General features: G+C 38.0%; 1 protein-coding gene across 5 annotated transcripts in view; it reads right to left on the minus strand.

The window, feature by feature from the left end:
- Positions 1 to 14,844, minus strand: part of CACNA2D3 (calcium voltage-gated channel auxiliary subunit alpha2delta 3) — a 724,110-nt gene that overhangs the window by 170,469 nt on the left and 538,797 nt on the right. For all 5 annotated transcript variants that reach the window (XR_013636032.1, XM_078853616.1, XM_078853615.1 and 2 more), the window contains 3 exons: positions 9,322 to 9,393; positions 8,397 to 8,477; positions 3,463 to 3,537 (listed from right to left, as the gene is read on the minus strand). Coding sequence is in view for 4 of the 5 variants with exons in the window: in XM_078853616.1 (XP_078709742.1) it covers positions 3,463 to 3,537; positions 8,397 to 8,477; positions 9,322 to 9,393 (228 nt within the window). In the remaining variant the exon portion in view is untranslated. The remainder of the gene's footprint in view (positions 1 to 3,462; positions 3,538 to 8,396; positions 8,478 to 9,321; positions 9,394 to 14,844) is intronic.

Below are 14,844 nucleotides of genomic sequence, written 5' to 3' on the forward strand. Positions count from 1 at the left end.
TTTTCATCTTGGTGAACAGCAGGGAGCCTCATGGTTCCATAATATGTCTGATGCTGTTTAATGTATTTATTAGCAATCTGGAAATAGGGTGAGCACTGAGGTAGCAATGTCTGCAGATGAGACAAAGTTATCTGGGTTATTCAAGTGCATAGAAGACTAAAGTACTTCAGGATCTAACCAATCTAGGAAAACGGGCAACATGATGGCAGATGACATTTAATGTTGGTAAGTGCAAGATAATGCACACTGGAGGAGAAAAATGAAATTATATATATGTCTTAGAAGCAGAGCCCTGTGTGGATACAAAAAGGTGCATCTGCATCCGGTCCATGATTCGCAAAAATTGTCTGTGGGTAGACGCATCCACGGATGTGGATATCTGCAGATTTGCAGTGCTCTAAATAGCTCCACAGGTAACTGTGCAGCAGTGATGCAGGGCTGTGTCAAGTCCCCAACTGCCCTCTGGCCCCCGTTCTCCCCAGAGACCTCCTGCCCTGCCACCCGCTCTGCCCCTGCCATACGTCCTTTCTTGTTCCAGGCAGGGAGGCTACAATTCTGGGTCCTTCTATGCAGTGCTGCTCTTCCTGTGGTGAGCTTGGACACCCCTACGTAGTTACAGAGGCTCTAATGCACGCAGTTATTGCCGCCTGCTCATTTAAAGAACAACCCCACCTTCAAAATGGTGCGTGGCTCATTCCCTTTTGGGAGTTATAGTTTACCTCCTTCCTCAGAGCAAGCGGGGGACTACAACTCCCAGAATGCCCAGCAGGCTGGCTGACCGCTGCTCCATTCCGCTGAGTGTGGGCTGCAGGGCCCTGAGCTGATACAAAAGTCGTATCTGCATCTGTGATATGAGCTGCAAAAATGGTTTACAGAAATCCGCATCTGCGGATGTGGATATCCGCAGATACAAAGCAGATACCTGTAGATTTTCAGGTCTCTGCTTACAAGGTTCTCAATTAACTGTATCAGCTGAGAAAAGGGACCTGGTCAACCCTGTGAACAGCTCAATAAAGATTCTGCTCAGTGTGCAATTGCAGTCAAAAAAGCAAACAAGATGTAAAAATGGGTTACGACAAGGATGAGGAATAATATTGTAAAAATGATAATGCCATTGTATAAATCAATGGGACAGCCTAATCTGAAATACTAGCCACTGCATCTCCAAAAGAAGATACTGTAGAATCCAAGGAGGTTCAGGGAAGGGCAACAAGAATGAGTAGGAGGATAGAACAACTCTCGTATGAAGAGAGAGTGAAAAGATTGGGATTGTTTCATATAGCAAGGAGTTGAACATTAGAAGATATGATCAAAGTATATAAAATAATGAATGGTATAGAGAAGGCTGATCAGGAGCTCTGTTTTCTCTGTCTCATAACATGAGGAAAAAGGGTATTCAATTAAATTTAAAAGGTGGCAAATTAAAAACTGATAAAAGGAAATACTTCTTCCCACACAAGGTGTAATTAAACTGTGGAATTCATTGCCACAGGATGCCATTTAGGCTAATAAGATTAAAAAAGGATTAGACATTTATATGGATAGGAAGAATATTCAGAGTTATCATAGTTAATATTAACAAAATCTTGGAAAGGTATAAAATCTTATGCTTCACAATTTAAGACAATCTCTAGATCTACTGAGGATTAAGATAAGACATTCCTGGCGAGGGAGGGCAGATTACAAGACTTCTGCCCACTATGGGGTTTCTTGCACCTTCCTTTGGATCATCTACTGCTGCAAATTGTTGAAGACAAGATACTGGACTGGACGGACCATGGTACTGACCCACTATAGCAATTCCTGTTTTTACATATATAGTACACACACACTATCTTGCCACAGATACAGTGCAAATTTGAACAATAGATGGAATGGTGAGATGTTGATTTAGAACTCGCTATTTTGTTTATGAATAAACTGGCTGAATGGAGGCATAAGAGAGTGGAGGCTTCTCTTTTCCCAGTCTTGAAGTGTTTCAGAGGCAGAGACTCTAATTCCAATGTTTAGCAAAAGATATAAACTCACCATGATGGAGGTGTAGCCCCATGGAATGTGGTACAGTAACCAATCTCTTAGGGTAAGATATGAGGGTCGTTGGAGTACTTGTATTTAACTTTGTGGCTGTCTGGGAGTTGGGATGTGGAACTGGAGGTAGGGATCTAGTGGTTCCATGTTTGTATGGTAACAAACAAGGTGGGTTAATTTGCAAGGACCATCTCAGAGGACCTTATTGTTTCTTGGTCTATAATTTGCCAAATTCTACCCAGCTGCTACAGTCCTCCTTCCTGCATGCCTGTGGCAAATTCCACAAGGCAGAAACACAAGGTACTTTTAACAGAAAGAGAAATCCTCCTTACTATATAAAAAAAATATAATGAGCAAATTTCTGTTAGGTTGCCTTTAGAGATACTATAATGTCCATCTTGCTCCATGCTTAGTTCTCCATTTCTACCCAAAAGCTGGTGGAAAAAAGCTATTCCATTCACCCATGGAAGTTCCAGCATTGATCTTTTCATTTCATTCATCTCCAGTCAAATAATAAATAAGGAAACAATCAACTCAAATACAAATGTTAATTGAGTGTGTAATTCCTAATCCAAATGTTAAACAGACAAAACATTTGTGCTGACTGAAAATGCAGGATGTGCTAATGACTTCATAAATCATACTTTTAAATAATTCTAATTTATTTATATATGAAATTAGCCATCCAATTAATATTGCTGTTTTCTACTAAAATATTGTTAAAATCAGATATTACCCTAAGTGCCTACTTGAGAAATACATATGGCACCCACCTGTGTACTAGAGTGAATTCATTAATACCACTGCTTTACTAAGGGTTGATGGTGATGGAACACTTGCATACACTGTTCCTAAACAATGATGCAATCAAGAATGAAGCTATTCTTCAGGGTATTATGTCGATAAACATTTGCATAATGGGCACTTCTATTTTACTTATTTTGATTAATGCAAACAAGATGACAAAGAAAATAAAGGTGAACTTTGTTGCTATTATTTTACTAAAAATCCCTTGTGTCCCTCTTTTACCATAAAATGTGCGATTTTGGAAAATTCTGTACATATTTTAAATTGGAATCCACTTTAAAATGACAAATAGGGGTTATTACATAGTATTAGAGCATTCCGTTTCAGTGTAAAATGCACATAATTATAGCAACGTTGGGGTTTGCCATTCTGTAGAATAGAGGTCTGTATCTTTTACAGACTGATTTGTATATTTATGTACCATGGAATTATTTGTGTTAACATTCGTTTCTATTATGCTATAAAATATACTGAGCATTTATACTCAACCCTATGTTCAAAAGTGGCATTTCTCAAAGGCATGAGGTATTATATTTTGATCTTCATCACCAATATTATATTCTTCACACATTAAGTAAATATAATAACCAAAAATGCATAAAATAAGTCAATAAATAGCTTTCTTACCAATGGTCTGAGTTCTGGATGTGTCAAAATGTATCCATTGTTTGTAATTGCAAAAGCATATCCATGAATACCTAACTGTAAGAATAAATGAGAAAGGAGCATTAATTCGCTTGGTCTCCAGTGAATTCTGAAACAAAAAAGCAGCCAAACATTTAGTCATTTACAGCTTAAACCTGGCATTCATAACCCTTATCTCAACACAATATTTCATTAAAATGAATGCAAAGCACCAATTCTTGACATTTAGTGAACTTGGTAAATAGCACAATTTTAAAATGTCACAAATACATTTTGCTATTTCAGATACTTATTCCTACGTACTTGATGTGAACATTTTAAAACATTAATCATAAAAGAAAAACATAATAGGTGTGATGTGATACACTATGTGCTAAAATGAAGGGATACTGGAATTTAGTAAACTCACAAATCCACAGGAGAGGCCAGGTTCTGCTTCTCTACTTGTGCAAGTGGCTGCATTAGATCAATGGAACTACTGAAATCAATGGGACTGCTCCCATGAGTCGGCTGAACAAGAGGTGGCCTATTATCAGCGATATTTACATACAATAGTGTTGAGGCTATTTCATTTCCAAATTATTTCAAGTTTACTTTGATATACACAGAACAAGGATTAATTCTAATGCAGAAGTTCATGTAATTTATATTTCTGGATTGAATGGAACGGTGGGAACTCATTTGAGAGCAATGAAATGTTTCATTAGGCCCACAAGTACAAGTAATCAAAGATAGCACTGTGCTTATTTAAATAACAGTCCTATCTTTTGATAATATTCCTATTACACAGTTGGCTGCTCCCATTGACTACAATAAATGTACTTTCAAATCACTGATATGGTCATTAAAACATCCCTTAGCATAAACTTGGCACCGATACCATATCTTTCTGTAGGTGCTGTGCATAACTCAATTTTAACACAGTAAAGATTTGTATACAGATTTAGATATCAATCACTATCTTTTCCACTGAGTTATTTCAGTTTTGAGACACCGTAACGTAACATTTATCTGTAAAATTATTCCTTGTGTTACATAATAAAGGAATGTGATTGTGTTCAAATACTTAAGTACATTGCAATTCTTTCCAAACTAGAAGTACCCTGGTTTGTCAGTTACCTTAAATTTCTTGTTATGAGACTACTTTTTATAAAAATCGCTATCCCCTATTAAAGCCCTGATTCAGCAAATGATCCATCTTCAGCAATGCACTGAAGTATATGCTTAAATTCAGGTACATGATTAAAACTTTACTCAACAGGGATGAACTATAGCACATACTTAAATGCTCTGTTGAATTGGGTCCTAGTACAAAATGGTCTGGATAGAAATGTTAACAGTCAAAAGTCAGAGCCATTTCTCACAGTGATGACTATAACGGCAAGTCTGAAGATTTCTGTAATTTACTGGAAAGATAAAACTCAGGGTGGTATTATAGCTAGATCAGAGAGAGCTCCTATCTGATTGAGATTTATGTTGTATTTTGCTCAGAATTATCAGATATATATTCAACTCTATGTGCCATAGAGAAGGTTGCTTCATGAATTAGCAGTTGCAATAAGTTTTAGTAAAGGGTAATAGAAGGTGGTAGGCTCTTGGCATCTCTTCATAAAGCAAAAAGAAAACAATTTTGGACATATTTCACCTATTATACTATGACATGTGAACTTGCATCTGGCTAAATATCAGATCTCAAGTATAATTGTCTATATGGCGATAATTTCAGAAAAAAATCTTAACAATTAAAGTCAGGTAATGAAATAAATGTAGGTGGTATATATCCTAGAAACAATATCTATTTAAAATGTTCTGTGCCTTCAAGTGTGGCACTTTGTCATAGTTTGTGCCATGGTTGAAGATGTACAATGTTTGCACTTAAAATGTTTCTTCTGTTTTCAGAGACATTGCTCCTTCCAGCGGCATTCCCCATTAGAAATATTGGGACTCTCTCTCAAAACTGATAGATTATTTCAAAAGAGAAGAAACTTTGTGTGACCACTGCAAAGTGACACATAAGAATGAAATATTTATGAGTCACATCCCACTTTCTTCATTCAGGACAAACTCCCACTGAAATCAATGCAAGTTTTGCCTGAGTAAGGACTGCTGGTAACAGCTCATTGTTACTGTTCATCTTCCACCGCCCAAGGCCCATCTCATCTAAGCTAACAGAATTCCAAGGTAGCAGAGTTCCATCTCCAAGAAACAGTATCACATCCCTATATGAATGTCACTGAATAAATAAAGCATTCCATATATTGCATCTACAGGATCAGATCCCATATGTTGCCCATGTTCTTCTATCAAAATAACGATATTTCATATTATACAATGGACAAATGCTTATAGTGTGTGAAAAATGGACGTTATAATTCAAATTTTTTTGCCACCATAACTAAACTGCATGATGATAAAGTGCCTGTTACAATTATCTTCTCTTGTGTTACACAGTGTAGTGTAAAATACCTCCTTGAAATCAAAATCTATTTCTCAGAAAGAGAGACATATATTATTTCATAGAATCAGACTGAGCCTTCAATATATAATATGGTCAACATAGATAAAACAGAGCTTTTAATCTCTCCGTCCTCAGCGCCCCCAAAACAAACAACAACAAAAACCAAAACCAAGAAACAGTCCCATGCCTCCTTTCTCGATCACTCTGGACAACACCACCATCCTGCCTGTCACTTAGGCCTGTAACCTCGGCATCATCATCAACTCAGACTTCTCTAGGTCCTCATATCCAGGCTATGTCAAACTCTTTCAGATTCTTTCTGTGTAACATCTTTAAGATATGGTCTTTTGCATTCAGCCATATAGCTAAAACTCTCATCCAGGCTGTCATCATCTTGTGTCTCAATTACTGCAACATCCTTCTCCTGAGCCTTGGCAAATATAATCTTGCCCCACTCATATCAATTCAGAATGCTGCTGCGAAGATAATTTTCCTAGCTCATTATTTTGACCCTGTGAGTGATCTCTCTCTTTGTATTCTTCAACTAGCTTCCCCTTCCCTATTGCATCAGACACAAGCTACTTGTCTTCTTTTTAAAGGTCCTTCAGGACCTATCCACACCCAACCCATCAGCTCTCATTCACTATTGAGATGTCATCTCCTGCTTCTGATCAGTTCTGATCATGATGTCACCCTCCATTGCTCCTTTTTGTTCCTTTTAAACAAGCACTTTTGTGCTTCCCCCCCGCTGCTCCTCATGCTTGGGACAAGCTCCCCATAAACTTCTGCAAAGCTACCTTGTTACCCTCCTTCAAAACTCTCCTTCAAACTCTTCTTTCTTGTGATGTCTACAAAAAACTTGACAACAGTTAGGTTGCTGTAATGCGGAGAGAACACCACCTATCATACTGACCAATATTGTCTCCAGGTATGTTTACACTTAAAACACTACAGTGGCATAGCTACACCACTGCAGCTGTGTTACTGTAGCACTTTAGTGTAGACACTACCCACGCTGGTAGGAGGGCTTCTCCCATCAGCGTAGGTAATCCACCTCCCCGAGAGGTGGTAGCTAGAATTTCTTACACTGACCTAGCATTGTCTACACTGGGGGTTAGATCGGTAAAGTTACATCTCTCAAGTGTAGACCAGGCCTCATTATTTCTTGAGCTCCCACATACTGTCTGCTGTATCATTAGCAAATCATTCATGATAATTCAGTAATTGGTATTGTATTCAGTTATAATGAAATTAACAGTAGAACTTGGAAGCTGAGGTTCGCTGGTTTTGTGACTTCCTAGAATGGTCTCCTAATCTCAATAATGCCCGCTTCTCCACTAGAAAACTAGATGATTTAGGTGATCAAGTAACTAAGACCCAGATAGTATGATTGAAAATCAGATAAGAAAGTAGGTGCTGAATAAACTCAGTACAATTTAATTGTTACCTGCTATTCAAATAGTGGGCCTATCTCAAATAGAGACGTATGGCATCACAGTATTTGCCTATTTGTGTTGCAAAGAAACTTCCATTAGTGATTATGTTGAAACCATCATATTAATGTTCACTTGTTACTGAAACAGGATTATAATCTAGCACTTCAGAGATGGAGGACTAGTGAAATAATAATACACTGGATCAAACATAAATGAAAAGTAGTATTATCTTTACATTCATCACTAACCTATTTTTACCAAGCTACAAATGATTCATGATTGCCAAGTTTATTTTGCTTGATCTATTTTATTTATAGCTCTTTTTAAGAGTTTTATAAGTGTCATCTATAAATTTGGAAACCTAAATATAAGGGAATATTTAATGTATCCTGAACAGCACAAAAGACGATAGTAAACTGGGTTGGACAGAGTGAAACAAGTCTATGAAAGATGGCATTTGCTTTAATTCAAGGACATAGGAGCTTTCAGGTCAAGAAGTTCTAGGCAGGCAGGAATTCTGAAAGGAAAGTTAAGGATGGACTGAGTACATCTTTGTCTGGCTTGCACACAAGGATATTCAGGCCACCAAAATCATTTTCTGGTTAGTATATGTATGTGATATTCTGTAGCATGGAATTCTCAAAATTATTTTATTAAAGTTCACTTATTTATGAACATTAATTGACAGAGGGGACTATAAAAGTGTACAAAATCTAGAATGCTGTGCCCCCACACTGACTAATAGAAATTTGATTTGATCGGTGGGGCTGTTCAATCTAGTCATTAGTGCAAGAGAATGAGGACTTCTATGGAAACACCAGTCAGTCAGTGGCGTTACTAAGGATTAACACAAGCAGAAGTGTGTACAGCATTTGTCCCCTGGGGTTCCATTTCTGATTCTGTCACTAATTTGGATATATAAATTGGGTGCTATATATCTTACAATAAATAAATCTAAAATATTATTGTTAATTCAGCCCTATACTCTAAATATTTTGAATACATAATCATATGTAAATTACCTTATATTTTGGAATGGCCTTTAGAAGTTCTTTAACTGGAACATCTGTACCAACTACTCCCAGAAGAATCCCTTTGGATCTCTGTTTGAAAAGAAAATGCAGACCATTCAGAAGAATAAACAATCATTGTTGAAACAACGCATGCCATCAATAATTATGTTCATATTGTAAAAATTGTACTGAGAGTACAGATCGTAACATAATCTGCCAACTACTTAAAAAGATAAGGGGAGGTTGCAGCTAATGTGGCTGGCCACACACAACACACACTCCATCAGCAGTTGGCCTCCTTTCCTTGGCCTGAAAATGAAATCAAAGAAGTATGCAAACTTTCAGCAGATAAGGAAGGTCTCCTCAACTAAACTCTTCTACTTGTGAAGCAGTTTTAAGATGAAATGTTACAGATAAAACATGTGACTTTTCTTCTTTTCCAATTTGCACTGTCATCTGATACCCAAGAGAGAAAAATTAAACATTATGGGAGAAGTAAATGTAATTCTCTTTAATAATATAGCAGGATGTTAAAATAACAGGTCTGTAAAATACAGCTATTCAAACCACCTATATGAATATTACTAATGTGCTGGACCTATCTGAGATAAGAAGGTAGTCTGGAGGAGAAAATATATATAGATTATTTGTTGTAACAAAGCTAATGTAGAAGTAAGAAGACACATGGGTCTAATACCACTGCATCAAGTTCATCATCTAGGTGTTTTCTCTTATAAATAATACCATTAACTATTTTGAGAACTATAGTTTCTACACTATAATTATTTGTGCATAAATATATTTATCACGTTTAATTTTATTCTAACAATAGATGCAAATGGCAAAACAAATAATAATAATAAAGTTCTGCAAGTTATTAAATTTCACTGCAGACACCAAAGTATCACATTGTAGAAACAGTTTGAGTACTTACAGTCTCATTTTGCTTACTAAATACTGGCATGGCAACAGTGGTCATCAAAACCAATCCCTGATCCTCAGCAAGCTATATTTGAAAAGAAAAAGGTATTACCTCTAAGCTACTTCAGCCCATTATGAAATCATAATTATAGCGGCATCTAACTAAGTTTTCTTCTTTTTTAAATGAGATCATGCATTTCATCTAAATGGCTTTTGCAACTTTAAAATTTCAATCCAGCCCCCTCCCTCCCCCAGCCCACACCACATCAATTTGCTAGTCATGGGGTTACCTGGCCAGAGTATCTTTGCTGGTGTCTCTGAAGAGAGATACCAGGGGGCTGAAATGAGGGCTGTGGGAGCAGTATGTGCACCAGGTAAACAGGCGGAGCTAGAGCTACCTCTTTCCCATTGGCAGCTCTGCCATGATTGACTCAGGGTGAGATCATGGGTTCAGACAATTTGTCTCAGGTTCAGACTCAGAATTCTCATCAGCTAGGACAGAGGCAGCGGAATGACAGCCAGTCAGCATTCCAGGAGCACCTTTGGTGCCTTAGTACTCAACCGGTTTAAGTTTGTTGGACCAGCTGGTGGCATCAAGCACTGGCTGGTTCTGTATCTCAGGTTTTAACATGTTTCTTCAATTAGGGAGAGACCAGGCCTCCTGAACTTTGGCCCATTCAGGAGAAACATGTGGAACAATTTATCATCATTGACCAAAGGAGAGTGGGATTGCTTAGGAAATTGTGTCTTTGCACCTACTTGCTATTTTTTCTTTTGACAGGTGGCAGAGTTCCCATATGCATCTTTGTTACAAGACAAATGATGGAGGGACGTATTTGGCTGGGATTCCACAGGGTGGACTGGCACCGCTCTGTCACCCTGCAGAGCTTGAGGGACTTGAACATCATCATATGAAGGGAAGTGCAAGTTACTAATTAAAGCAGCATTTTCCCTGCAGGTTTTTTTTGGGGGGGGGTGGGAGGGGGAAAGGGGTGAGAGTGCATTTAAATTAGGTGAGGTTATCCCAGCTATCAGGGGCACCAAGCATCCAGGTACAATAAGGACTGATGATTTGACAGTGGGGCTCAGGTAGATTGAGTTGTGCACATATTTTTCCAAAAGGAGGGAGCAGGGGAGCTGATCATCCTGAGAAAACACCTAGGGAAGCTGCATGGCCAGTTGCAGTTGTGTGGACTATATACAAAACCTCCATCCAATCCCCATGTTGCTGTTACTACATTGGGACACATCCTCTTGAACTAAATTTCAGTTCAGGGCCATATTTTGGAGAAACTTGGCACCTTTTAGTTTCCACACCCAGCCTGTTTTGAGCACAATCCTTTTCCTATAGGAGCAGCCATGGCTATTGCCTGTTCAGATTTTCAGAATATAGACGTCACAGTCATTGGTGGCCAGGTCATTTTAAGAGACACATTAGGAACTAATAAATTTGACTGTTGAGATCTCTGACATTTTATTTCTTTTAATTCCCAGTTTGTTGTATGGCTTTCATTCTCCCAAGCTGCCAGCCACTCAATGGGAATGCAAATGGGTTTCAGGATTGAGAAGGTTCATACCGGACAGGACACACACAGGAACATGGAGATGGGATCACCTCATGCTTTGTTTTTTTAGAGATGCTTATTAGCACCTAATGTGATCCTTGTCCTATACGTCAGGAATGATTTAAGTAGAGAAGGGGGAACCCGGGGTCTGGGCTGGTAGCTAGAGTCAAGTGTGATTGTACCAGTGTAAGAACTTATTCTCCTTAGCCAGAGTAGTATGGTCTAGCATGCTGAAATGGTGGGTATGGAGGAGAGCCTCCTTGGGTCACATTAGACAAGGCCAGAACAAATGTAAATAGAGACATGAAAAAGCATTCCGCTAGTTATGGGATGACATCTTGGAGGTTTTAGATGATTGCCCAGGGTTACTCAGCTCTGACAGTGTGTATTTGTCAGGCATCCATTAGGATATGTTTACTGTGGAAGTCCAATTCAGGCTTAAGGGATAACTGAGAACAATTTGTTTGCTGGGAAGTCAACTATGCAACTGATATCTATCTGGTGGTGTTCTTTAAAATGGGGTGGGAGAGAAATCAGACCAGAATTTGGCTGAAAGCTTTGGGGAAAGGGGTCCTTAACACCAAACATATACTAAGGGTGCATAGGGTCAATCAATGTCCTGTATTAGTGATATCCATTGGTAGAGACTGCTGCGGGTTGCCCAGTGGTTGTTGTAACCTTCTTTATGAGGTTAGAAGCGTATGCTTATGGTCCAGGCTTACTGCTTTGCTCTGGGTGGGTGGATGGTTTCAGATGGGCTGCTGGCCACTTCCATGATCTCTGGGTCAGGAAATGATTGGCTCAAAGATGGCTGACATTTTGGGAGATCGACTGCAATCACTCCTTCCTATAAAGGCTACATGTTTCACCCTTCATAATTTATTTTATACTAAATATTATTTCTGTATTAAAGTTGAATATTTGTGTCAGAAAATTCATTAGGTTGTGAAGAGTTTTTCTTGGGTGATTCCCTGGGCAATGATGTTTTTGGTGGAAATACTTTGAAATAGTAGAATGGTAGTCACTGGGTGTTTCCATCAGCACACATTGTGACACAATTAACACTGGAACAGGTAAGTAAATTACAAAGGAAGCCATGATCTAGGAATTTTGCATGGATGTTAAGTCTTTTAATCCCTTTTCGTAATAAAATTAATAGTAGTGTATCATGGTTGCTGAAAAACATTAATTGTCCGAACAAACTTGGTAAGAAGTAAAAATGATGTATTCTTTTATCAATAATTAAACTAAACTTCATCCTACATTTATCATAACTGGAACCAACATATATCACTGATACCTACAGAACAGGCTAGGGTTCTTTATCTTGTACTATAAGTAGCAGCAAATAGTTAATTAGAAATTCATATTTAAAATATCTTCCTTTGTCACACATATAAGAATTTAGATATCAACAACTCTTAAACCAAAATGTAATTACATCCTCACTGAAATGATGCTATTTATTTAAAAACTCAAAGACGACAGTATGATTACTAATAGCTACTCAGATGGTCAAATTTTCAAAATCCATTTTCCAATCATATAGACCAAACTGAGAACTTCCAACTCCATCAACACGTCCCATGCTCAGAAACAAGCTATGTATGTATGTTAATAAATACATAAATAAAGCATTTAGACTTCCATTACAAAACTACACATCTGTACTTTCTTTTAGATTTCTGAAGAAATTTCAATTCCTAAGATGTGTCATGTGCGAAACAAATTGAAATGGGCAAATGTCTTTTTTTTACCGTAAAACATGATCAAATATGTTTTTATGCAGACTTTTAATGGCAGCTTAGTCACAAATATAAAGGAGGAAAAAATATTTCAGTTATTATAGACAATTATGTTGAATGGTATTCATCTATGATCTACTAATGTAATTTTCAGTTAACTACAACGGAGCATCCTTGGAAATGACTGAAATACAAGTATGCAGTGTTACTGTAACCATGTCAATCCTAGGATATAAGCGAAACAAGATGGGTTGGATGACCTGAAGAAGAGCTCTGTGTAGCTTGAAAGCTTGTCTCTCTCACCAACAGAAGTTGATCCAATGAAAGATATACCTCACCCACCTTGTCTCTCTGACATCCAAATGACATGATTTTAACCAGCTGCTATATATATGGTCTGACCTCAGTTTAACGGTCAATTTTGCCTACCCATTTTCTATTGCCACCGAGGTGAATCAGATGGTGGAGGTGGCGCTCCCGTCCCACCCCCGAGAGGGATGGCCCGGGCCCTGACACGTGTAGCTGGCATGAGTCACCTAGCATTGCTGCTCACCCCCCTGAACATTCCTCCATGCCTCCTTAGGGAGATGCGCCCCACAGTTTGAAAACCCCTGTGCTATGCTTATTCTTGACCTGGGGCACTATGTAAATTAACAGACATAGGCTCAGAATGAAATTAACGTTCTTTCTCTTATTATTTGATAGCATATGAATTACTACATTTTGATTTCCTTCAACTAAGTATATTACAAATAAAAAAATATATAAGAAAACAAAAATAGTCGACAATGAGTAAAACACAAATTCCACTGGCAAGCTCAAACACTTGAGGATACGAAGACATATGTGAGCTGAAAGAAAGGTATGTGCTTTGACGTGTTTTCAAAACCATTTTAGAGTACAGTATTTAAGCTATAAAATTAAGTGACAAAACAAGCATTACTTAAATGCTTTTGAACAGTTAGAAGGTTAGGCAAATCAGCGGGGTGTAAGATGCTGAGAGCCCCACAACAGTAAAATGAGGAGAAATGGGGTCAAGAACTCAAATTTTGGAGTCATTCATGTAATCAGTAAAGCTGGTTGAATGTAAAAAAATTGTCAGATTTTGCAGCTGTTCCCAAAGGGTAGCTGGAACTTTCAAAGGGGCCTCCGGACATTTGGTACTCAAATCCCATTGACCTTAACTGGGGATTGGACGCCTAACTACCATAGGTCCTTTTGGAAATTCCAGCATACTTTTTTGTTTTAATAAACAGTGGCAAAATTTAGTTGACACACTATCTATTGAATAATATTTGATCAGCTCTAGCTGATAGTGAGGGCAGCTATGCAGCAGTTAAAATAGAACTGTGTCCAAGGTAGAGTTGATAAGCTTTTCATAATTTTCTTCCATTTACAAAGAATGTATTCACTGGCTCCAGAAATGGATGTGAGCTCCACCTCTGTTTCTAAACTACTTGATTCTGGAGAGAAGAAAATAGACGGAAACTGATGTATACAAAAGCTGTAAATTCAAGAGTTATTTTTAAGGCACTGTCAGTGACTTTAGTTAATACTGGACTCAATTCATTATTAGTCAAATGGACAATAATTACTGGATCATTTTGATTTAGGAGATCCCTAAGTGAACATTGCTTTCCTGAAGTGACAGGTCAAATGGAAGGATACTACTAACAATTTATAGAAAAATAATTAAAGGAACACATTCTCTGCTCTGGCCCTCCTTGAGGCATCATAGGGATCAAATGATTTCCTTGAAAGAGGGCAAGAAATATTTACATGCATCTGATCCCTGTATCCTGCCATGTGTAGCTTGTTGACAGACTCTTGCACCCATTTGGAGTATGACTTCAGCAGAGCTCCACACAGGTGCCATAGGCCATCTGCATCTTACATGGTCCAGGATCAGTCTCTGCTTATACAAAATATGGCTCTAAAAGGGAGTTCTGCACTTTAAAACTCCTCTTTCCCTGCAGAATATATCCTCACCTGCAGCCTGAAGTCCACAGAATAACAAGGAGTTCCTGAATAAAAAAAACCTCTTTTCCTGAAGGACATGAGAAATTTTAAAGGGAAAGAACAACAAAAGGATGCAGAGAGAAAGGTTTCTAGTGAAGTACCAAGAAGTAAGGTAATATTTTTAAAAAGTCTATGAATGTTTAGGATTCTATGCTTTATGCCAGTGGTTCCCAAACTTGTTTTGCCGCTTGTGCAGGGAAAGCCCCT

The sequence above is a fragment of the Lepidochelys kempii genome, chromosome 7, assembly GCF_965140285.1.
Source record: "Lepidochelys kempii isolate rLepKem1 chromosome 7, rLepKem1.hap1, whole genome shotgun sequence".
In the NCBI taxonomy this organism is placed as follows: Eukaryota; Metazoa; Chordata; order Testudines; family Cheloniidae; genus Lepidochelys; species Lepidochelys kempii.